At 48.9% G+C, this 22832-nt stretch overlaps 1 protein-coding gene across 1 annotated transcript; it reads left to right on the top strand.

Annotated features, from left to right (window-relative positions):
• The first annotated feature begins 999 nt into the window (after positions 1 to 999).
• On the top strand, positions 1000 to 21718 carry ddhd1b (DDHD domain containing 1b). The gene is made up of 13 exons (XM_029256485.1): positions 1000 to 1730; positions 2936 to 3112; positions 9695 to 9823; positions 11247 to 11394; positions 11555 to 11664; positions 11873 to 11979; positions 13413 to 13669; positions 13881 to 13956; positions 14095 to 14244; positions 14345 to 14409; positions 14544 to 14716; positions 16233 to 16400; positions 18272 to 21718. The coding sequence occupies exons 1-13, from the start codon at positions 1085 to 1087 to the stop codon at positions 18454 to 18456; spliced, it is 2391 nt and encodes a 796-aa protein (XP_029112318.1). The 5' UTR covers positions 1000 to 1084; the 3' UTR covers positions 18457 to 21718.
• Positions 21719 to 22832: the final 1114 nt, after the last annotated feature.

Raw genomic sequence — 22832 nt, 5'->3', positions numbered from 1 at the left:
GGTGGTCCAGAACCTATCCTGGAGGTAGGATACACCCTGAACAGGACACTGATTCATTGCAATCACACACCCTGCTTTAAGAGCAAAGCAGTGTGGTATTCTCACTACCGCAAGGCATTTGCCCAAGGCAGGGCTGCAGTGTTCTGGGGCCTATCTTTGAACCATGGGCCTTAAGCCGTAGTGAGTGGACCCCTGACGCTTGTCCATCACGGGTTCAACACACATACTCACACTGAGTGACCAATACAGGTGTCTTTGGACTGTGTGGGAAAGCCAGTGAAGAACATACTGGAACAGACTGGAACAAACTGGAAGGGCATTGAACCCACGCCCAGTTACTGTGGGTCAACCGCTCTACCCACTGCGGCACCCGAACAGTATTCTTAAACAAAATTCTTGCATTTAAAAAATAAACAAATAAATAAACAGCAATATGCATAGCCCGTAGGTCAGCTGAGTGGCGACTTTAATGCAAACAAAGATGTGATTGAAGAGTCCAGCAACGGTTCTCACGAACCGCTTAAACTGTTTTCAAAAAATAAAAAAGAGCACAGACACGGACTGTGAGGCTGCGGAGTGACACTGACACGCAAAAAGTTCCTCAGAGTGTGAAGAAACCAAGCGCACAGACGTGAAAAGCAATCGCCTCAACACGCCACAGTCACACACGCCACACCGCTCAGCGATATTAACTCCTTCTGCTGGGGTGCGCGAGAGGTCGCTGAGCTCGACGAGGAGGAGTTTCCGCCCAATACCGCTCAGCCCCGCCCCGTCCCGCCCCTCCAGGCCCCGCCCAGCCCAGTGCTCTCCAGCTAGACCCCGTAGCGGAGGGTTCGCGCAGTCCTGCGAAAGCGAAAACATACGCTGTACCTACATATAACTAAAGAGAGAGCGTGCAGCAGCGGAGGGATTGAGAGGCGCGAGCAGCGGCCCCGGGGCGCTCCCTGGCGGACGGACAGCGGGCAGGCGGCTCTGCTGCTGCTGCTCATTATGGTCGCGCGCGGAGGGCTGTTCTTCTGGTGTCTCCGCTGCCGTGGCGTCTTGTAACCCAGCAGCGCCGAGTCGAGTCTGTTCGTTCCGCGCGATGAGCGATGGCGCAGAGCGCGCCCCCGTGTACGAGCAGGCGCGGAGTCTGCAGGACGCGGGCGCTGACTGGGACCTGGCGAACGACGTGTTCGAGTGCTGCTGCGAGCAGCCGGTGGGCGAGCCGCTCCCGCCCGGGCTGGACGGACACCTGCCGCCGCAGGAAGCCATGATGCTGGGCCTGGTGGAGGAGCCGTACCCCGGCTACCACAGCCACCACGGGCCCGGCGCCGCGTGCCTGGACGTCGACGCGGGCGGCGTGGCCGCCAGCAGGAGGCGGAACCGCTCGAACCGCTCGAGCGGCTCGAGACAGCGCTTCGAGGTGGTGGGCGAGCTGGGGCCCGAGGAGGTGCGCTGGTTCTACCGGGACGAGCGGAGGACCTGGAAGCCCTTCGTGGGACACGACTCGCTCAAGATCGAACTGATGTACCGCAGGTTCGGCGAGCTCACCCCGCCGCCGGCCGGCGCGAGACGCAGGGAGCTCCCGGACACGGAGGACGCCGCGCAAGCGCAGCCGCAGGGGGCGGACGCCGGGGGCGAGCCCTCGGAGGAGAGGGGGCTGCTGGAGGTCGATCCGGTGTGTGTCCGCGGGGGGCTCTACGAGGTCGATGTCCGGGAGAGGGAGTGTTACCCCATCTACTGGAACCGTGAGTGCTCGAGCGCCGCCGCAGCCGCGTGACAGCAGCGCGTGACAGCGTCGGCGTCGCGGCCCGCAGCAAAAACGCTCCGGGAACCGAAGCGCGGGCGCCCCACACGTGCCTAGAATTTAGAAACCGGCTGCCAAGTTAACCGGATCGTGACGGTTTGCTTTCTGTTGTTGTTGTCATCGCATACTGGCAGGGGGGCTCGTTTTGTTCTGCCAGTCTTTTTGCGCCTCTATACTAATACTGCATGTGTATCATGTATGTATAGAAAATATATGTATTTGCTAGAACCCGGGGTAGGACGGACACACACACACAGGCTGAGGCCGCTTGTCCCAAGTGGGGTCGTGGCAAACCTGCGCCTAACCCTGCAACACAGGGTGCAAGGCTGGAGGGGGAGGGGACATACCCATAACGGGACGCCAGTCCATCACAAGGCACCCCAAGCGGGACTCGAACCCCAGACCCACCGGAGAGCAGGACCCGGCCAAGCCCGCTGCGCCACCGCGCTCCCCTCCCTGGGGTAGGAGCTTGGAAGAATCACAGTTCATTCAGCTTGTCTTCTTTTTTACCCCCTATGGAGCGCTGCACATTGTAGTCCAGTGTGTCTGTTGTCCCTCCCATTGGACTGTCCCCCTGTCCTCCACAAGACAGTACATTGCTATGAGAAGGTGGATGCCCTGGATCTTCTCTGAACTACTGTACCAAACACCCCTCCAATGCCCAGGGATACCTGCCCTCTCTTAATGCCCCGCTGCAGTTTTTTTTTTTTTTTTTTTTCTTTTTTTTTTGAGTGGCAGGATGCCTTGAAGGTTTGGTTAGCCTTTTCTTCCTGAGAAGCGTGTTCTTACCGACAAGCACTTTAAAGGCATCTCCATCCCACTGGCTGAGTTAGCTCTTGTTGGGAACTGGACAAGGATGGAGCGTCAAGTCCGTTTTCCTCCTTATTTGTTTAGTTTATACAGCGATCCGGAGAGGTCTCGGTCACGCGGAGCGCGTGTAACTCACTGAATTGAGTGACTCGGTTTCAATTAAAAAGACGCGAGTGTTGCGAACACCCTGGGAAAAGCCTTTTATTGTGAAAAGTACATTTCTGATTCGTGAACGTGGCCCTTCGAACCTTATAGAATTGTGAAAATAATGAAATCCTCTCACTTCTAATCTTGACATGAAAACTTTACCTGCACATTTCGAGTTGTGTTTTGCAGAGCAGGAACGCATTCCCGTGATGCGGGGGCAGTGGTTCGTCGACGGCACGTGGCTCCCCTTGGAGGAGGACGAGAGTGACCTCATTGAGCTGGAGCACTTGGAGCGTTTCCGGGGACAGCCCATGCAGGACACCTTTGACCCCGACGCGGTCCCTGCGGCCGTGGACAGCAAGGACGGTGAGAGCAAGCTGGGAATCTTGGGTAGGGAGAAGAGCCTCGCGAAAGATCGGCCGAAATGTGTCATACGGCCAAATCTGTGATTGCGGTGCTTAAAGACAGGGTAGCGACGTCGCTAATTAGAATTTAACACCTATGTAAAGTAACACATTGGCAAAGCGGGATGGCGGGAAAAAAGGCCTGCAAAACGGGGTACGGGAGACGTCGAGTCGTAGCGAATTGGAGAAAGTGGTGCCGGGCGGCGATGGGTGAAAATCGGCAGCTGAACGATCGTACGTGATCGGTGTCGGTCGGCGACGGGCGCGTTTATGAACGAACGCGCAGCGAAGCACTAATTTTAAACGGTGTCGTGGCAGCTGCCCAGCGCGTCTAAGAAACGAACCTGTGTTCAGTGGCGTAATGAGCTATGCTGCGGAACGACGCCCCTCTCCGGAGCGCGGTGCCAGCAACGGCCTCGGCAAGTCATCCGGCGGTCATTTGCTGCCGTTCACGTTCGAATTGCTTCGAGTGCAAAATGTGTTGCGCAAAATAACGAAGGAGATGCTCTTCGGAGAAATCGAGAAGTAGGTGGTTGAGGATCCGCGGAACGGCATCTGGTTTGCTGTCAAAGCATGATAAATGGTTTTTCTCTAAGTGGGGAAATAGGGGGGAAATGTTTCATAGGACACACACACACACACACAGAACGGAGCAGTGCACCGCAGTGGGACGCAGCGACTCGTGTTGCTGGTAGCCAGTGTGTAGGTGCTCTGAATAGTGGCTTTGTATCCTCTGTGACACATGACATGCCCCCCCCCCCCCGCCAAGTGTGCCACCGCCCAGAGATATAAACCGCAAAAGGACCTTTTCAGGATGGCGTTCCTAACGGTCCATTTAATTTAATGGCGGAGCAGCGCCGAACGAACAAAGCGTCGAGCGGCAGGATCTCAAAAACGAGGTCAGACGTCCCGGGAAGGAGCTTTTTGTCCCCCAGCACCCGTGGTCCCCGCGTTAAGTGGACAGCCCAGCAACAGCCCGCTTGTACGGAAGGATTCATAGTCGAAAGCTTTCTCGTGGGAAATATGAACTTTGAGTGTTGGAGATTATTAATCCTTTATTATCTCATATCGCTTTCTATCTCTTATTATAATAAAGCATCTTATAATGCTTTATTATTAATATCTTGTCTTTGTACCATCAGCACTCAGCAGGAGAGTCTTCTAGCTGAGAGGAAGAAATACTGCGCTGTACTGTGTTCACATCAGAGCCTCAGCGTGGTACAAATGGGGGGGGGAGGGGGAGACACCCCAGGAGGAATGTTTTCTACTGCGGTCTGATTCTGATCACTGTATTGTACTCACTTTTTTTTTTTGCACCATTTACAGTAACGCAATCAAAGTTGTCAGTAATGCCTGGCTGACCTCCCCCCCTTTTTAGTCAATATGGAACAGGTTTTCATCACATTTTACGCATTATTGCAAATTTCTGCTTGAAAAGCACACACACACACATTTTCAGAACTGCTCATCCCATATGGGGTCACGGGGAACCGGAGCCCACCCAGCAATACAGGGCGTAAGGGCGGAGGGGGAGGGGACACGGACGGGACGCTAGTCCGTCGCAAGGCACCCCAAGCAGGACTCGAACCCCAGACCCACCGGAGAGCAGGACACGGTCCAACCCACCGCGCCCCCCTTGCTTGAAAAGCATCGCAGCAAATAGCAGATTGAAATAAGATGACACACACACACACACACACCGGCGAACCGGAGCCTAACCCAGCGGTATGAGGCTGGAGGGGACACACTCACTCCGTCACAAGGCACCCCAAGCGGGACTCGAACCCCAGACCCACCAGAGAACAGGCACAGGCCAAACCCGCTGTGCCACCGCGCTCCCCTGCTAAGATGTTCCTTACAGAGGGCTCTGGGTTCAGATGGGTCGAAGAAGGACGCGTGGACCGCACGCACCATGAGCGTTCATTGGAATACTAGCACACAGTGAAAGATATAGGCAGGAACATAAAGAAGTGATGCTTTCGGTTCGAGGACCCCTTTTCCTCATGGACCTGCATCTCAAACCAGCCTCCCCAGCTTGCTTGGCGCCCCTCAGGTTTTCTCCTTTTCGCTGGCCAACACACTCACCCCTTTATATTTGCCGTGAGTCCCCACAGCGGTTGAACGCTGACTTCACATTTTACCCACAATCCAGCTGTTTCCAATAAACAAACCCATTTTCCCGCTCAAGCACCCAATAACGCAGGTCCTTACAATACGTTTTAACTTAACGCAAATGTATTGAAGGGTTAGTGCTTTCCTGTGCGTGAGCGCACCTGAGGGAAGCGTTAGCCCCGCTCGTGCCGGCGCCGCCTGCTTTCAAAACCTCTGCGGCGCTCATCTGGGTGCGGCAGCAGGTGAACCGCACCCACCCTGCGGTCACGCGATCGCGTCGACGCACGGAACCGGACGCTCGCGGCGCTGCAGGTTATGGCTCAGGAAACGGACACGATGCGCTATGCGTACGTAACATAAAATACGGCCCCTGCCGTGGCGCTTTCATGTGCGAATTGGCAATAACGGTGCATTCCTGGCACGCTTCGTAATATTGCGCAAAACGTCCGTCTGTAATTACACACGTGCTTAGTGTGCGAGACACCTCGCCTCTGTAATTAGTCGCGTACAGAACCGCGGTGACCCTGTTCCTCTGTAATTAGAGCTTTATTTAGCACGAGGGTGATTCTCTTGCTCTCAGATGAGACATATTTAGTTTTACGCCTCCTCCATCTGTCATTAAAGTTGTAATAAATAAGATGCACAGAGGCACAAGGTCCCCTTTAAAGGTAATGTTCCACGATGGTGAGCGAGGGTGGCCTTTGACCTCTCTGACCTCTCGTACTGCTCTTTCGTTGACAGGTAACCTCCCATAAGGGAGCTCTCTCGGCAATATCGCGGCACTCTACTGTGCCACGCTGCGTTGCCGAGACGGATGTGCCCGTTATTGCTGGTCAGACCTTGGCCTGTAGTGCTCGGAAATCGGCCGTTCACAAAATGTCTACCTTTTAAAGACTTAAATGAGTAGCCGTGTGTCACGCTCATTCCCTTAGGCCCTTCACTTTCATATGTCAGCTGTAGAAGTATCTTAATGGATGGCACAGCGCCTGGGTGGCGTGAGAGAACGCGGGTTCGATCCCTGCTCGGTCCGTGTGGAGTTTTTGCATGTTCTCCCCCGTGTCTGTGTGGGTTTCCTCCGGGTGCTCTGGTTTCCTCCCACAGTCCAGAGACATGTTGTTCAGGTCCACCCACAATGTGTGAGTGACAGAATGTTCCACTGATGTATGGATGAGTGACCCAGTGTAAGTAGTGTATCTAGCAGTGTAAGTCACCTTGGTGAATAAGGTGTGTGGGCTCATAACACTACATAGAATTCATTGGAAGTCGCTTTGGAGAAAAGTGTCTGCTACATTAATAAATGTAATGGGGTGTCCCCCTACCAAACGGTTCACACACAGTGGCTGAAGCCGCTTGTCCCGAGTGGGGCTGCGGCAAGCCGGGGCCTAACCCGGCAACACAGGGCGCAAGGCTGGAGGGGCAGGGGACACACCCAGGACGGGACGCCAGTCCGTCACAAAGCACCCCAAGCGAGAATCGAACCCCAGACCCACCAGAGAGCAGGCACAGGCCAAACCCGCTGCACCGCCACACCCCCTCAAAACAGTTCAGTTCTAGCATTTTCTGTAGAATATCTTTGTAAATCATTACAACTCGATTGAGATCACTCAGAATGCTTTTGAAGCCTCTGCACTTGGGGTCACGAGTTCAAATCCCACCTCCTGCTGTAGTAGCCTGGAGAAAGGTACTTACCCTAAATTATGTTTACTTAAATTACTCTCCAAAGCATCTTATGATGATGTTAAGTCACCAACTGTTTATCCATTTACACCTTTGGGGAGTTTTACCAGAGCACCTTAATGTGAGTACCTTGCTCAAGGGTATTACAATATTAAGTGAGATTGGAACAGGCAACCTTCACATCTGAAGTCTGAAAGCAGCAGCTCAAGCAGCAACACTAATAGCTGCCCTCATATTGTGTTGCTGCAGTAAAATTACCCAGCTGTGTAAATGGGTAAATCAGTGTAAGTAGCTTAACATTGTAAGAACTTTGAGGAAAAAAGTGTCGGCAAAATTTTTTCTTTTTTTTTTTTTTAAAGTTAAACAAATGTAAATATGGAAAGCACCACTTGTTGATGCTGTTAACAGCTGTGGGAGTACAAACGGGTTCCGCAATCTGGAGGGGCACCATTGCTGAGATTGCTGCTCTCCTCATTTATTAGTCTTCCTTCAGTCCCAACGGAGGAGGCATGAGCAGACGTCTCGATGCAGAGCTGCACTACTGTATGGTAAATTGGGGTTTTTGACCACACGTTGTAATCGTTGCAGGTGAAGTCAGCGATGGGCTATGCTTTGCTGTGATCCCTGACTCTGCTGTCACTCAGACTGCTCACGCCTGTCACTGAGCCACCAGCCCCCCTCCCCGTCTGCCCGGAAGCATCGAGCCTCTTTTCTGCACCAGGAGCGATGCCTGCGAGAGCCAGCTCATGAATTAATTAGTGCGCTGGAAGCTCTTGAACAAAGTGCCCGTTCATACATAGCAGGGGTGGTTGTTGGCGCCGCCGGCCCTAGGTGCAAGAGGAGCAGTCATCGGAGACGGACTTTACACGCGGGAGATAACCGTGAGAGCCGGTTTTCGGACGCTGCGCACAGAGGCATCGTGGACAGAAGACACATTATAAATAGTAAACAATGTCTTTTACAGTAAACAGAAAACACAACTGGCAATATCCAGAATAATATCTTAATAACAGTAACATCCAGAATAGCATAGTGACAAAGAATAGTACAGTACTATTAGTAAGATAAGTAACGTAGTAATAATAGTAATATACAGAATAATGTAGTAATAACAGTAACATTCAGCCAGTGTTTAAAGGGAGCTTTCCGAAGAAGCCTGTCCCCGAATCGTGCTCGTGTTTTCGGTGCCTTGCTTTAGTACCGAGTTCTTGTTGTTTACCATGGAGGGAACGAAAGGGTTTTTCTTTACCACGGTGCTGAGGGATGTGATATCAGCACTTTTAACCGCACGTCTTCTGAGACGTGAGCTGCTGCCTCTGTGCCGAACTGCGTCCGGGAGAGCCGTGCTTTGGGCCGCACGCCCCCCTGCGACGGTCATCCTCGCACGCTGCGGTGTTCGCAGGGTAAATGTGCCGGTGGTTGTTCCAAGGTGATGACGGGTAAGTGTCAGCCAAGTCCTCGTCCACCAAGAGTCCAGCGCAGACTCGTGGTGGACGAGGACTTGCCCGTTGTCCTCTGGCCGCGGTGCGGGCTGTTGTGTGTTTGTTTTTTTTTTTTTTTGGCTTGTGTCGCAGTCTGGGGGTCACAAGCCGATGAGAAGCGTGTTTCTGGGGTTTTCCGGAGCTTGTGATGATCGACAGACGATTAAACCCAGACAGATTAAAAGCTTTGTGCCTCTTATCTGGACCGGGCAAATCCAGTCACGTGACCTAATGATTTTTTGATTCTAAGTCAGCTCCGTCGAAGCACTTGCATATTCCGTTTTGGGAGGTCAGTGGCTCCGTGATTTCACTCGTCGATCACTAGCAGGTTGGTCGGTGTTGTACGGATGAGTTTAGGCTTACAGAAAAGCAGTGTGTGTGGAAACGGGCAGCAAGACATAGGATATGTACATCCCACTGTCATATATACTGTGCGCGTTGTAAATACAGTAATGCGTTCATTTCCCGTTATTTCCACTTTGAACACGTCAGACATTGGACGGCAAGTTGAAAGAATATATTCTTATTTTTTGTCTGACACACATCGTCTGAAACCACTTGTCCCAAGTGGGGTCGCGACGAACCGGAGCCTAACCCGGCAACACAGGGCGTAAGGCCGGAGGGGGAGGGGACACCCAGGACGGGACGCCACTCCATCACAAGGCACCCCAGGCGGGACTCGAACCCCAGACCCACCGGAGAGCAGGACCCGGCCAAACCCGCCGCACCACCGCGCCCCCCACTAGTCTTATTTTAACACCGTTTATTTTGCCCAAAGAAATTCTTCCTTTCTAGATGTTTTTGGGTTATACAGTGTGTCAGCTGTAATCACGTAGGACTGAGTCAATCAGATACGAACAATTATAGGTTCAGATTGAAGTAGGAAACGTCTTCACGTTGTACCTTTCCTGAAAACCTCTTTACAGACCTCACATGTTTAGTTGAGCCTGTCGTTTGGCTTCTCGCCTTCATTTGCCTTTATTAAAATGTCTTTAAGGACCTACGTCGAAGAAGAACGGTTTTACTTGGAACCCTGAACCTCATTTGGCCTCCCGTTTGTTTCCAGTCATCCCGACCCCTCCCTTTTTTGTGATAGAAATGTGCCAGAATAAAATATTTAATTGCCAAAGAAAAATAAGTGCACACGGTCCAGAAAATGCCTCCCACTTTGCGATACAGATGATGTGGGGGATCGCAAAGTGGGGATGGTGTCCCGCTCTGCCGTGTCTTTAACCGCTGCCGTCTCCCCGTCTCTGTCCGCCCCGTCTCCGTAGCGATCCAGAGTCTCAAGCTGAGCCGCTCCCACGTGGACTGGCACAGCGTGGACGAGGTCTACCTGTACAGCGATGCCACCACCTCCAAGATCGCTCGCACCGTCACGCAGAAGCTGGGCTTCTCCAAAGGTCTGTCCCGCATGCCTCGGAAACTCATCCGCCGCACCGTCTTCCTTCTGCTAATTTCACCGGCGCCGGCTCGCTCCGTTCAGTCGCTCGTTCGCCGTGTTTGCGTTCACTTCTGAGAGAAACGTGGTTTGAATTGTTCTGGTCAGAATCACTCTATCGGTGGGTAAGCAATTTGGAAGCAGTTGAGTGTGAGGTGGGCAGGTTGGACGCAGAGGACAGTAGCGGTTCAGACATGCCTGTATTAAAATGATGGGACGCGGAAAGTGGGGATGCCTCTCCTTTCGTAGGCGAACGCAAAGCGGTAACGCAGAGAGGATGGGAAAATGTAAGAAAGGAAAAACAGGAAACCCATCACCGTACTCAGAGTTCATCTTGTCCCTTGTAAGCCTTTACCTAGAGTTTACCCTACAGTCGTGTTTATTCCTGGCTCCGCCCCCGTCCAGCTCTGCCCTGCTAGCCTTTTTGAGCCTTTGGAGTCTGACACGTGTTCAGCAGTCGTAACGATAAGCAACGAGTGCGTGTGTGGATAAAGAACGTTCCCAGTCACGTACTCGGGACAGCCCAAAGTGGACCGTAGCACAGCCGGTAACGTGGTGGTTGGAGCTGCTGCCTTTGTACCCAAAGGTCACAGGTTCGATTTCCACCTCCTGCTGGAGTACCCTTGAACACGGTACTTACCCTAGAATTGTTCCAATGACAGTACCCAGCTGTATAAATGGGTTAATAATTATAAAATACCTTAATCTATAATTAAGGTAATAAATAATCATAATTATAGTAATAATCTACAATTGTATAATTATGTATAAATAATATTTGTAAAATACCTTAACCTAAGTTGCTTTGGAGAAAAGCGTCAGCTAAATGAGTAAATGTACAGTAGTCCCCCCTTATCCGCAGGGGGTATGTTCCAAGACCCCCAGCGGATGTCTGAAACCGCAGATAGTACCGAACCCATATACTATGTTTCTTCCTATACAGAAGAAGAAGAAAGAAAACTAAGGACCAATGCCCAGGTCCTCATAAGTATTGATTTTTTTTAAATAAAGTTTTTTTTTAATTAAAAAAAAAAAGGGGCGTTACTTGAGCACAAGCACCGAGATACCGCGACAGCCGGTCTGATAACCAAGACGCTACTAAGTGACTTAACGGGCGGGTAGCATATACAACGTGGATTTGCTGGACAAAGGGATGATTCATAACTCGGGCAGGACGGCGCGAGATCTCATCACGCTCCTCAGAACGGCGCACATTTAAAACTTACGAATTGTTTCTTTCTGGAATTTTCCACGTAATATTTTCGGACCATGGTTGACCGCGAGTAACAGAACCGCGGAGAGCGAATACACGGATAAGGGGGGGCTACTGTAAATGCAGCAGACCACTATGAACCAGACTGAAGATGCGGTCTCTGTGCCCCCAGCTTCCAGCAGCGGGACACGTCTCCATCGGGGGTATGTGGAGGAGGCGTCCCTTGAAGACAAGCCCCCGCAGACAACGCACCTCGTCTTCGTCGTCCACGGGATCGGACAGAAGATGGACCAGATGCGCATCATCAAGAACACGGCCATGTACGCCCCGTTCACTGTAGCGTTAATGAAGCCCCAGCTTGATGACACTGATTGACCTTCTGCAGCAGAAGTACACATTCATACAGCTAATTTCTTTTTTTTAGTCCATGGTTGGGTTCTGCAGAGTACCGAGTAAAACACTGCATGTTTGACCCTTCAGGCTGAGGGATGCTGCTCGGAAGATGGAGGAGAAGCACTTTTCGGACCGGGACTCGGAACACGTTGAGTTCCTCCCTGTGGAATGGCGATCCAGGCTGACGCTAGATGGAGGTATTCTGTGGTTTGCCTTCGGGTTAAATGTTGGGTAATTTAGTTTGTCTACAAAACAGTGACTTAAGTTCTAGTTAGTGATTCGTAAGGCTATTGATGTTAAAATATGACTGCAATTTGCGTGTTTTGACAGCCAGATAGAGCTTCAGATTTTATACTTGCATACTTGGGTTTGATGTGGTGTATCAGTGTGATATCGCTGTTCCAGACACCGTAGACTCAATCACTCCAGACAAGGTTCGAGGCCTGAGGGACATGCTGAACAGCAGCGCCATGGACATCATGTACTACACGAGCCCTCTGTATCGAGACGAGGTGAGAACTGAGGCACTCGTAACCCAAGACACACACACACACACGAAGACTAAAGAGAGGAAAACGATCAATGTCCCTTTTTTGAAGAAATTTAGAAGCTGGCGCCACCTAGTTAGTGACACTGAAGCACATACAGTATTGACACTGCAGTAAAATGGAAAAATGATCAAAGTCCATGTATTTAGCAGGCAGTGTAAATACAGCCCAAGATGACAGAACGATCGGAGTTCATAGGGTAAGAACGAAGTCATCAGTTTTATTGGTATCTTCAGTATGGCACATGGTCGTGAGTAAATCTGTTTTGTTGCGATCGGTCGATTAATTTTAGGTTGGAAACAGTTTAAATATGAAAATTTTAGAAACGTTGGACGGTTTTGGTGGACTGCCAAGTTTGAACAGCTAAAGAAACCAACACCACGGATGAAGAGGATTGTTACTCCCACCTGCTTTCCATAACATGTTTACGTGAACATGATTCATTGAGTCTTAATTATAATGTTGATGGACCTTGATTGTTCTTCCCTTTCCATTGTCTCACACACACACACACACGTAAAGACACCAGTCCTCATCAAGACAGAGGGAGTTTCATTCATTGCACTGTACTGGCCTATAATAATGGAGGTAAACACGGAAATCTTACCGCGGCGCCGAGGCCTCGACCATATGGAACACGCAGGCCTCTCTGTACACGAGCAGAGACGTTTTGTTCACGGATGTAGAACGCACAGTATGAATAATGGCTCGGCCAGAGATGCTTTCCAATTACGCCGAGCGTGGTGTGTAGAAACAAGATTTAGTGGAGATTAATCTGTGGATTAATCAATGCGGACTCGTATTTTCAGCAGAACAACTGCGGTGAGGTGTAAGCACGTTGGATGAAGTTGTGCCATGTGGGTTTAGATTCCAGGACCACGCAAGAAGTCGGTTTACGTGAATATATGCGTGTGATAATTTATCACACGCAAATATATTTGTTCTTCGTGGCTGTCGGTGCGAGGACCGCACACGGGGAGCTGACGGAAGCATCGTGCGTCGCTCAGCCGTTCCCTGTGGTTGTAACTAGAGCAGCGGCAGGTGCTGACAGCGTGTGTCCCGTGCACACGTTTCTTGCAATATTGGCTAATGGTACAAAATGATGCACACAATGAGCGTATGTAGATATTTGGATTAAATTATAACGAATTATGGCTTGTTTTAGATAGATGTTCCCCCCCCCCCCCAGCTTTGGCTATCATGGTATCATTTGAGGAACATGTAAAGAGGTGAATGAGTTATATTATCTATCCACACACAAACACGGACACAGAGTTATGCACAGCACTTTCACGGAGCGATGGAAATGTTAATGGGTGGGATTTACGGTAAATGTCGGGATTAAAAATGGTGGCAGTGTCCGGAATGCTCGGATTAGCATCTTCCCCTGCTCGCAGATCACCAGGGGGCTGACGCAGGAGATGAACCGACTGTACTCGCTCTTCTGCTCGCGCAACCCGCAGTTTGAGGAGAAGGGCAAGGTCTCCATCGTGTCCCACTCCCTGGGCTGCGTCATCACCTTCGACATCATGACCGGCTGGGACCCTGTGCGCTTCTACCTGCAGGAGGGGCTGCAGGCGAAGGAGATGGAGGCGTGCAGAATGAGCTGCGAAGAGCGCCGCCTCCTGGAGGAGCTGTACCGCACGCGCCTGCGGTATGGAACGCTTGTGCGCCGGAGACTCCTAAACGCCCGCCTGGGATTCACGCTCACATTGTAGAGTCGCGCCTGAATTCGGATTCAGAGTCGGCATTTCTGCTCTTAGTCCTTCGCTTTCATTGACAAACCCTTTGTCCTTCAGCTCATTCTCTACCTGTCCTCCTCTTTGTGTAGCCCCCCCCCTCATTCATTTGGATATCCCCCACAGGTTAAGAGAGCTGGAGGATCATCTTGAGAGTCTCGAGTCCCCTGCAGTCCTACCTTCTCCAGTGTTAAAGTTCAAGGTATGTCTTATTTTCCGGCTCAGAAACCGCTGTAGAATTTCTTTATCCTTCTCTCTTTTAAGGGAGAGAACTTGTGCTTGGGTCCTCGCTGGAGAATTTTTTTTTCCTCCGTGTTTGTCCTCTCCCTTTCGATACCAGGTAGAGAACTTCTTCTGCATGGGTTCGCCGCTTGCTGTGTTTCTAGCCTTGAGAGGCATCCGGCCAGGAAACGACGGGACACAGGATCACATCCTGCCCAAGTCCATCTGCCAGCGCCTGTTCAACATCTTCCACCCCACAGACCCGGTGGTGAGCCTGCGTACCAAGCCCTCGGTTATCTCGATTGACTAAAGAGTGCCCCGTTGGATATTTCATCAAGTCACCCAGCACTGACTCTGTGTTTCTGTAGGCCTACAGACTGGAACCTCTTATCTTGAAGCACTACAGCAACATTGCACCTGTTCAGATTCACTGGCAAGTGTCTACCCTGTTCCTCGCACACACACGCACAAGTGCAATTTCACACGGCACCGCGCGATATAGAGTGTTGACAAAGAGAAGGAGTAGATCTTTGTCGTGAGTGTGACAGCGCTGTCCATCGGTCTCAGGTGCAACACCTTGAGCCCCACACCTTACGACCAGATCAGGCCAACGTTTATCAACCCTGTGAAGGAGGCCACGTCGGACACGGAGAGCAACCCCAGCCCCAGCACGTCACCTGTGATGGCACGGCGGCACTATGGGGAGTCCATCACTAACCTGGGCAAAGCCAGCATCCTGGGTAAGGGACCGCGTTCTGCGCCACATGCATGCGCGTAAATTGAGTACTATTAGGTGTGTGTGATCCTGGACCAGTAGTTTTGTCCACTTCTTGACATCTTATTCGCCTTGGTAGTTGCCGCTCGGACGCAGACGCTTTATCTAGCAGAGGCGTTTCTGGTGGCAATATCAATAAAAATAATTTTCACCGATCTCTCGCGTAACAGGGTCCCCTACAGTGACTGACTGCCACTGTACTGAATTGTAGCATTGATGTCCGTTTCACGGTCATTCTGCTTGCATAAATATTCTTTGTGTGATGTTGACAAATATGGTACGGTATAGCCACACACATACGCACTCAACTCCACATAAACAGAAAATTCTGTCTGTCCGTTTTCAATAACCGCTTTTCCCGATAAGGGTCGCGGTTATCCGAAGCCTATCCCAGACACACTGGGCGCAAGGCTGGGAGGGTTACACCATGGATGGGATGGCAGTTAATATCTGGGTAGCTACACATGTGCAGTTGCACACTAAGGGCAATTTAGAGTCACCACTCTACCTGAACACACACACACACAGTCATTCACCCATTCACACCCCAAGGGCAATTTCGCATCACCAGTCCAACTGAACTGCATGTCTTTGGACTGTGGGAGGAAACCAGAGCACCTGGAGAAAACCCACACAGACGCAGGGAGAACGCACATACTCCACACAGACTAAGTGGGGGTCAAACCCGTGTTCTCTCGCCCCATCTGGGGGTTGTGAGGCAGCAGCGTTATTCACTGCACCGGTGCGCGGAAAATTACGAAATACAATAAAATTGTTTAACAGTGTACAGTTTTATGTCCAGTGCAAGTCAACATTGTAGAACCATGGCCTGTGGCAGTGATCGTGTCAGCAAAAGACAACCATCGACTGTCAGTCTAATATCACAACTGATAGAGCAGTTCAAGTCGAAGGTTCAGCCTTCTGAGGATTAAAAGCGTCAGATAAATTTAAAAAAAAAAAAAAAAAAAGTAGACTTTATTTTTTTGTTAATTTCAAACAAAATTAAAATATAAAGTCATGGCTATAAGACAACACTGGATGCAGCATTTTGTAGTAAAGGGAAACTTATTTATCAACATGAAATAAAATTGAAAAGAGGGTGACTGAAATGTAACAAAGGTGTTTTTTTTTTTTTTTTTTACAAATGTGCTTGAATAACAGTAATAAAAGTATTGCCAGACCTGCTTTAAAAAGTACCATTTGTCCAGAAATTTACTTAAATAACGGAGGAAACGTAACTCGTTAGGACCCGGCTCTGTCTGCGTGTCTCTTATGGTTAACTGTTGGGAAAGTTTTGAGCGAAACCCGGCAAACTGCAGATAAAGAAGCGGTATGTTAATGTTTCTTACGCGTCCTCTCTGTGGTTCGCGTTCTCACTGGGACATTTACCCATGTATGTAACTGGATGGACAGTGATGGGGTTCGAGAGGATCAGCGTAAAGTAGGATGACTGCTAACCTCTGAACTACCCCAATGGGAAGGTGCGGCAAGCATCGGGAAGGGGATCGGCGGCATCCTCTTCTCGCGCTTCTCCCGCTCCACCAGCCAGCCGTCCGGCGTGGAGAGCGGCGCTGCTGAGGGGGAGAACCAGCCTTCGGAGGCCCAGACCTGCGTGTCTCCATCTGCCTCAGCCATCATGGACACCTCACGTGAGCGAACTCTTCCTCCCCCTCCAGACTGGGACGTTTGTAAGGCAGTGATGGAACAGAGCCGTTCCTCCCTATGTCACACACATCACTCTGTGTACCTGTGATTTGAGTATTGGTTGAGAGCATCTACGCTTACGCACACTTGGACGTGTTGTGTTTCACCAAGTTTTGCAACTGATGGCATAGCTGATGGCCGAGGGCTTCTCAGGTCTTTGGATGATGCGTGCCATTTTCGTCCACTACTGGTGCTGAGCATGGGGCAGCTGGTTGCATAGTGGTTAGAGCTACTGCCTTTGGATCCAAAGGTTGCGGGTTTGATCCCCACCTCCGGTTGTAGTACCCTTGAGCAGCACACTTACCCTAAACTACTCCAGTAAATTACCCAGGTGTATAGACAGGTAAATAACTAAGCTTGTAATAACTGTTATCTTAGCATTGTCAGTCGCCTTGGAGAAAAGCATCAACTACGTGAATAAATGTAAATGTCAGCATAATGGTGATATGTGTTGGAGGGGATCAAAATCCGCATCCGTCGAATGCAGATTTAAACTTAAAAATCCACACAGATGCAAACGCGGTTTTCAATAAATTGAAGTGGAAAGTATAATTTTTACTAATCCGGACGCACATATCAATTAAAAGATAAAGAGGAATATTTATTTGGTTTCGGCTTTACCCGCAGGAGTAATTATCCTTCTCCGCAATTAAAAAGCATTGGTTTATGCTCAAATTAAAATTTTGTAAGAATAAGCATTCATTCATATTTGAGTGTTTCCACTTAAAAACACAAAACAAATTGCATATATACGAACTTCCACAAATCACCTTACGCTATGCAAAAGACCACGATGACACACACGGGATGCAAAGTCTTACAAAGTAGTCCTAATGCATTTCGCTGCGTAACTAATATACATGCAAATCATCGAGTAGTGATCTGCATATAAAGTTGTATACAGGCAGTCTCCGGGTTACGAACGTCCGACTTACATACAACCCGTAGTTACGAACCACGGCCCCCCCGTGAAGCCTATTAGATATAAAAAATTTGAGCGGCATAGAGGGGGGTGCGGTGGCGCGGTGGGTTGGACCACAGTCCTGCTCTCCGGTGGGTCTGGGGTTCGAGTTAGATACAATGATTCGTAATAATAAACGGGCTCTACTTCGTAACTCGCATCAAAACATTGTGTCTACAGCGTTTCGTCGGCTCATGGGCACGTGGGTCCAAGTTAGGACGAAGACTTCGGTCTAAACTGTTTAAGAAGAGTTTCTTTAATGTTTTTTATACCTACACGCATACACATTCTCTCTTCATCCTCCTCTTTCTCTCTATTATGAATACTGTAGTAACATTTATTATTAATATTAAATATTACGTATTATTACCACTGTATTATGTTAGATATTTTAGTATATCTGAAAGTGTAATTCTTTTTTGCATAGAAAGGTAGAGTATAGACTACATATTAAGACAAACATTTGACTGACATCAGATACAAACTGTACCTAATTGCTCCGACTTATAAAGACAGATTTGGGAACGGAACTCGTTCGTAATCTGGTGTGCATGTAGTAGCGTACAATCATTATCGCTATTGCCCCTGGACTTTCGGACAGCAACACATATAGATATAAAATAAAGCTTATAATGAGATGTGTTGCTTTGACTACTTTCTTCCCCGCATCAGCTTCGTATCTGCCGATAAAATTCGATGGATTTCGTATCTACCAAAAGCGCTCTAAGTTTGAAAACGTTCAGGTTGGAACTTTGTCGCATCCCTAGCCCCGGCCTGCCCATACCATAGTTATTTTATGCATGCTGAATGTGTGGATGAGATGTTCTCGGGTGACGGAACTTGTTTCTGTTTCAGTTGAGCTGGAGCGGCGCGTCGACTTCGAGCTGCGCGAGGGCCTGGTGGAGAGCCGCTACTGGTCGGCAGTGACGTCGCACACATCCTATTGGTGCTCCCTGGATGTGGCTCTGTTCTTGCTGACGTTCATGTACCAGCAGGATGATGTGGCTGAACCCAGCACCCAGAGTCCTGAGTCTCTGTGACACACGGTGTAGCTTCCTCTTTCTACATACTCAGAGACGGATGTAGACACACACACACACACACACACACACACACACACACACACACACATCCTGCTGCTCTTGGGAATTGCACAGCTAGAGGCATGCAGTCTGAATGCTGTTTTGTCTACCTGCAATGATGGGTTTGTCTGTGCCACTGTCTAGTCCCATCACTTTCACTTGTCCTGATCACTGGGGCCTTAGAGGATGTCTAAACGAGGATCTTGCAGGGATGCTGGCAACAGTCCTGTGTCAGAACTTGCAGCCCAGCAACGCGTGCTCAGTGTGAACCCAAGCTTGAGCTCGGTCTACCGCAATTTGGGTCTCGGTCCTCGTTTCCCGGTAATTGTCTCTAGTAACCATGGACTCTTTCTATTACCTGTATGTTGAGTTAGGCTCTAAATCATTGGCAGTTTGGGGGAAAAAAAAAAAAAAAATGTGTGCTTAGTATGGGCTGTAGTGTGGCAGAGGTGGCTACAGACCAGCAGGACTTTCCAAATAAAATAGGTTTATTACAAAACCAAAAGAACAAAACCCCCCCTTTTAGGCAAAAGAACTAAAACCACTTCTTCTCCAGGTCACCCTCCCAACCAGGCCTTCACCAAAGCACTGCTCTCCAAAGTGTTTGGACAAGCTGCCTTTATCGTCCATTTAATTGGCCGTACAGCGTCAGCAGCTGGCCGTCATCTCTCGGTTAGGGCAGGGGCAGTTCCTTGGGAGCTGTCCATCTTGCTGCTCCTGCCTTGGCTTGGATTGCCCACTAGCTTACGTTATCTTTCAACATTAAAAGTTTTAAAATTATTTTAGTTAAAAATTCCAAATGTCTTTCCCAACGCCACAGAACTTTAATTCTAGTAGGGTATTAAAAGCTTGTCAGGTAAGCCTTCTCTGATTTGGCTCTGCTAAATGAGTTCATCGTAAATGAACCAGAATTTGTCACATAGGATGTTAATTGTTTACAAATGGGATTCTTTATCTGCAGTTTTTTTTAAATAATTCTTTTAAACTGACATTACAATTTTTCCGTTTTAGAATATGCTTTTCCATTATGGGGCCAAAATTTCTTTTTTTTTTTTTTTTTTTTTTTTTTGTCTCGCCAGTTTTTCCATTCAAGGGACAATGATTAAGTTTGTTACTCAAAGCTCCGGCTTTGTTCAACACAAGGGTCTTGTGTCTGGTTTACAAAGGCTGAAACAAATTTTTGCCTGTTAAAATTTTCATTAATGCTATTTTCAATGTTGTAGTGGTTTGATAATACTGATGTTTACGGAGATTTTGCTCAAGTCAAGTCGACATTTTTTTTTCTGTACTCTTTTTGTGTCCAGTAGATGTCGCTCTGTTTTTAGAAACTGTAGACTGAACTGAGTAGCTTGCCATTTGGACCCGAGTTTGACAGATGCGCTGCGGCGCGTGGAACAGTCCAGAAAAGGGACCTTGTCCCTTTGCGTCGGGTCGTGATGTCTCCCTACAAGCGAACCCAGTGGACTGACGGAGACTGTCCAACGTGGATGAGACTGGACCACACCATGGCTCTGAGGGATGGGGAATGGGTCCTTTCGTCAGTTCTCCTATTTCTGCCTCGTATTCTTCTCTCATTGTTGTTTCTTTTTGCCTCTTATTGTTTGTGCATTGCTAAAATAAGTTTTCTGTACTTTTATATTTGGTTTTCTTCTGAGAATTGACAATATTTAATCTTTCCCCCTTTATCTTTTTCAAATAATAATATTAAAATGGTTGTTACACGAAGGTGGAAATATAAAAAGATGTGGACATGACAGTGCAGAGCGTAAAGAAACGCAGTGATTTGTTTTCCCGTTTGTTTAAATCACAGCAGTTTAATGCGAAAATGTAGCGAAACGCAGGATTAGAAGTGATTTGGAGGTTGTTGTGAAAACAGGGCCTCTTATTCTGTTTTGTTTCCGAGCGCTGATCCTGCAACTGGAGCATGTAACACTTAAAAACGACAAACTGGGACCTCAGGCTGCTGTCTCACATTTAGCGTGAGCTCCAGACAATATGCACCCGGGGTCTCCCTCAAGGACTGTTCTTTACTCTGTTCACTAGCTCCTGTCCTCCAGCTGAACCTCTGTATGCTGTTTATTTTCTAGATGTTATTTATTTGCATTATTTCTCTACTTTGTATCCATTTCTTCCTCCCCAAGCAAAGCACAGCACATACGGTACGTGTAGGTTATGGTTTAGATGTCAAAGCGTGAAGATGATGTGGTGCTGCTGGAACTTCCAAGCACGTCACTGTGCTTTTGACTTGCTTCAGGCCGGGCCCGTAGAGGACAGACCACGGTACGAATCCTTGAAGCCGTGAGCTCTGGCCAGTGTTACTTTTTACTCAGCGTTTGTCAAGATCAGTCTGTCTCAGCTGAATTGTTTGCACAGAGTGCGTATTTTTCGGCGAATTTATTGCACTACTACGTAGCATGTTGAACAGTGCCACGAAACCTCGAACCCAAGACCTCTTCTTGCGCATTTTGCCGAAGTATTTTTTTCGGATCGTCTCGCTTTTCGCACAGCGCTCCGTCCGAGGACAAGTCATTCGCTGTAGCGTTTATTCTCGAACGCGGGAGCGGCAATAACTGCATCGTTACGAGCCTTTCGGACGGATTGTTTGGAGTAGCGGCAACGGTGCCACGTCATGCAGTCAGTCATTTTTCCACTCAAACTTCTCCTTTCTCTCGAGTTTTCCCTTTTTGCCACCTGAAACGAAGCGACCCTCAGCTCTCGGCTTCCGCTCATTAACGGAAACGCGTCTTTGTGTCGTGTGTTCTTTGTACGTCTGATCTCCTGTTAAGTGCTCTGACACGTCCTGTGGTGCTCTACTTGATAAACCATTTTGTTCATGAAAACAAGCCGTGGCTCTGGACCTCCTTTCGCCTCGCCTTCTGAGCCCCAGCGCTGCACGGGGATCAGCCTTTTATCCTGCAATGTTGGAGATACTAGCTCCACCGCGGTAGCTCTTTGAAACCTTGAGTGCGGCACTGAGATGTCGACCCTAACGTTGCCGCAGGGATTGGCGCGCTCGCGCTGTTCGTGTCCGAGGCGTCTCTGCGAAACATCCCTCAATTAAAGCGGCGCTTGCTGGGATCAAAGTGTCTGTAAACCTGTGAAAATATTGGCTAATTATGAGTATGACCAGCAGCGCGCCATGGTTCTTCTACCCTGGTCTTGTAAAGGAGATGAAGCAGATGATGGCTCCAGGTTCAAGGAGCCTCTTCTCTTACGGAAGGTACGCAACAACTGAAATAACAAAATATTTGCTTGAATACCAGTATGTTTTTGTTCCAATAAAATATACAATGTAAATTACCATATTCGGGGTGGTCGGTAGCACAGTGGTTAGTTACTTTAGAAGGCTGCAGGTTCGAATCCCACCTACTGCTCTAGTACGCTTGAGCAAGGTGCATAATCTAAATTTCTCCAGTGAAATGACCCAGCTGCATAGATGGGTCCGTAATTGTAGGGACATTAACGTTCTAATTTGCTTAAGAGAAAAGCGTCAGCTAAATGAATAAAACATAATGTACTGTTTAAGTGTCAGCTGAACCGCGTAAGACTGCCAGAAAGGTTTGTGGCCGTGAGGATGCCTAGTAGATGCTCTGGGCCGGTGCCCTTATTGCCTGCATACATGACTTCTTACTGGACCAGTTTAGTGCACTGCAGCATTAGGTGGGATTTGAACCAGCAACCTTTGGGTGGAAAGATAGGAACACTTACTACTACATTACCAGCAGCCCTGTGTACATGCAGCACATACAGGATGATGATGCAAGGTCCTCCAGCTTTATCTGCTCCCCCAGCTGGATGCAATTCATCTGGTCTTTGCTTCTTCTCTGTTCAAAGGTTCGCATGAATGTACATTGTGAATGCTTGACATTTAATTTGAATTTATATGCGGGTGCGGTATGAGTTATGCAACCAAGACCTTGGATGGCGCTCGTAGTCTTGTGCGAGATGCGCTTCTCCGACCGCGTGACTGACATCAAACGCGTTTCATCTGACAGCGAGCCACACTGCTACTGATGACGTGTTCCTGAAGGTCCTCTTGGGGTCTCTTTTGGAAACGCAGAAGGAGGATAAATATCAGATCTCGACAATAACGGCCGTTTCGCTGGCAGATTCTACCTTTTGTGACTCGCTTTGTCAAAGTGACCGAAATTTTAAAAGAGGGGTATGCCATCAGTGAAGCGCTCCCTTCAAACACGATGGTAAAATTATACACGCGCACAAAAAAAAAAGTGGGATATTTTCCTGTATTCTAGCAATTTTATTCAGGATCTTTTAATACGTCGCAGACATATTACATTTAAAATACATCAGCATTGTCATCTGTGAGATAAATC

Source organism: Scleropages formosus, chromosome 1 (genome assembly GCF_900964775.1).
Source record: "Scleropages formosus chromosome 1, fSclFor1.1, whole genome shotgun sequence".
NCBI classification, from domain to species: Eukaryota; Metazoa; Chordata; class Actinopteri; order Osteoglossiformes; family Osteoglossidae; genus Scleropages; species Scleropages formosus.
The sequence above is the reverse complement of the archived record's forward strand: the minus strand, read 5'-3'. Positions and strand labels throughout refer to the sequence as shown.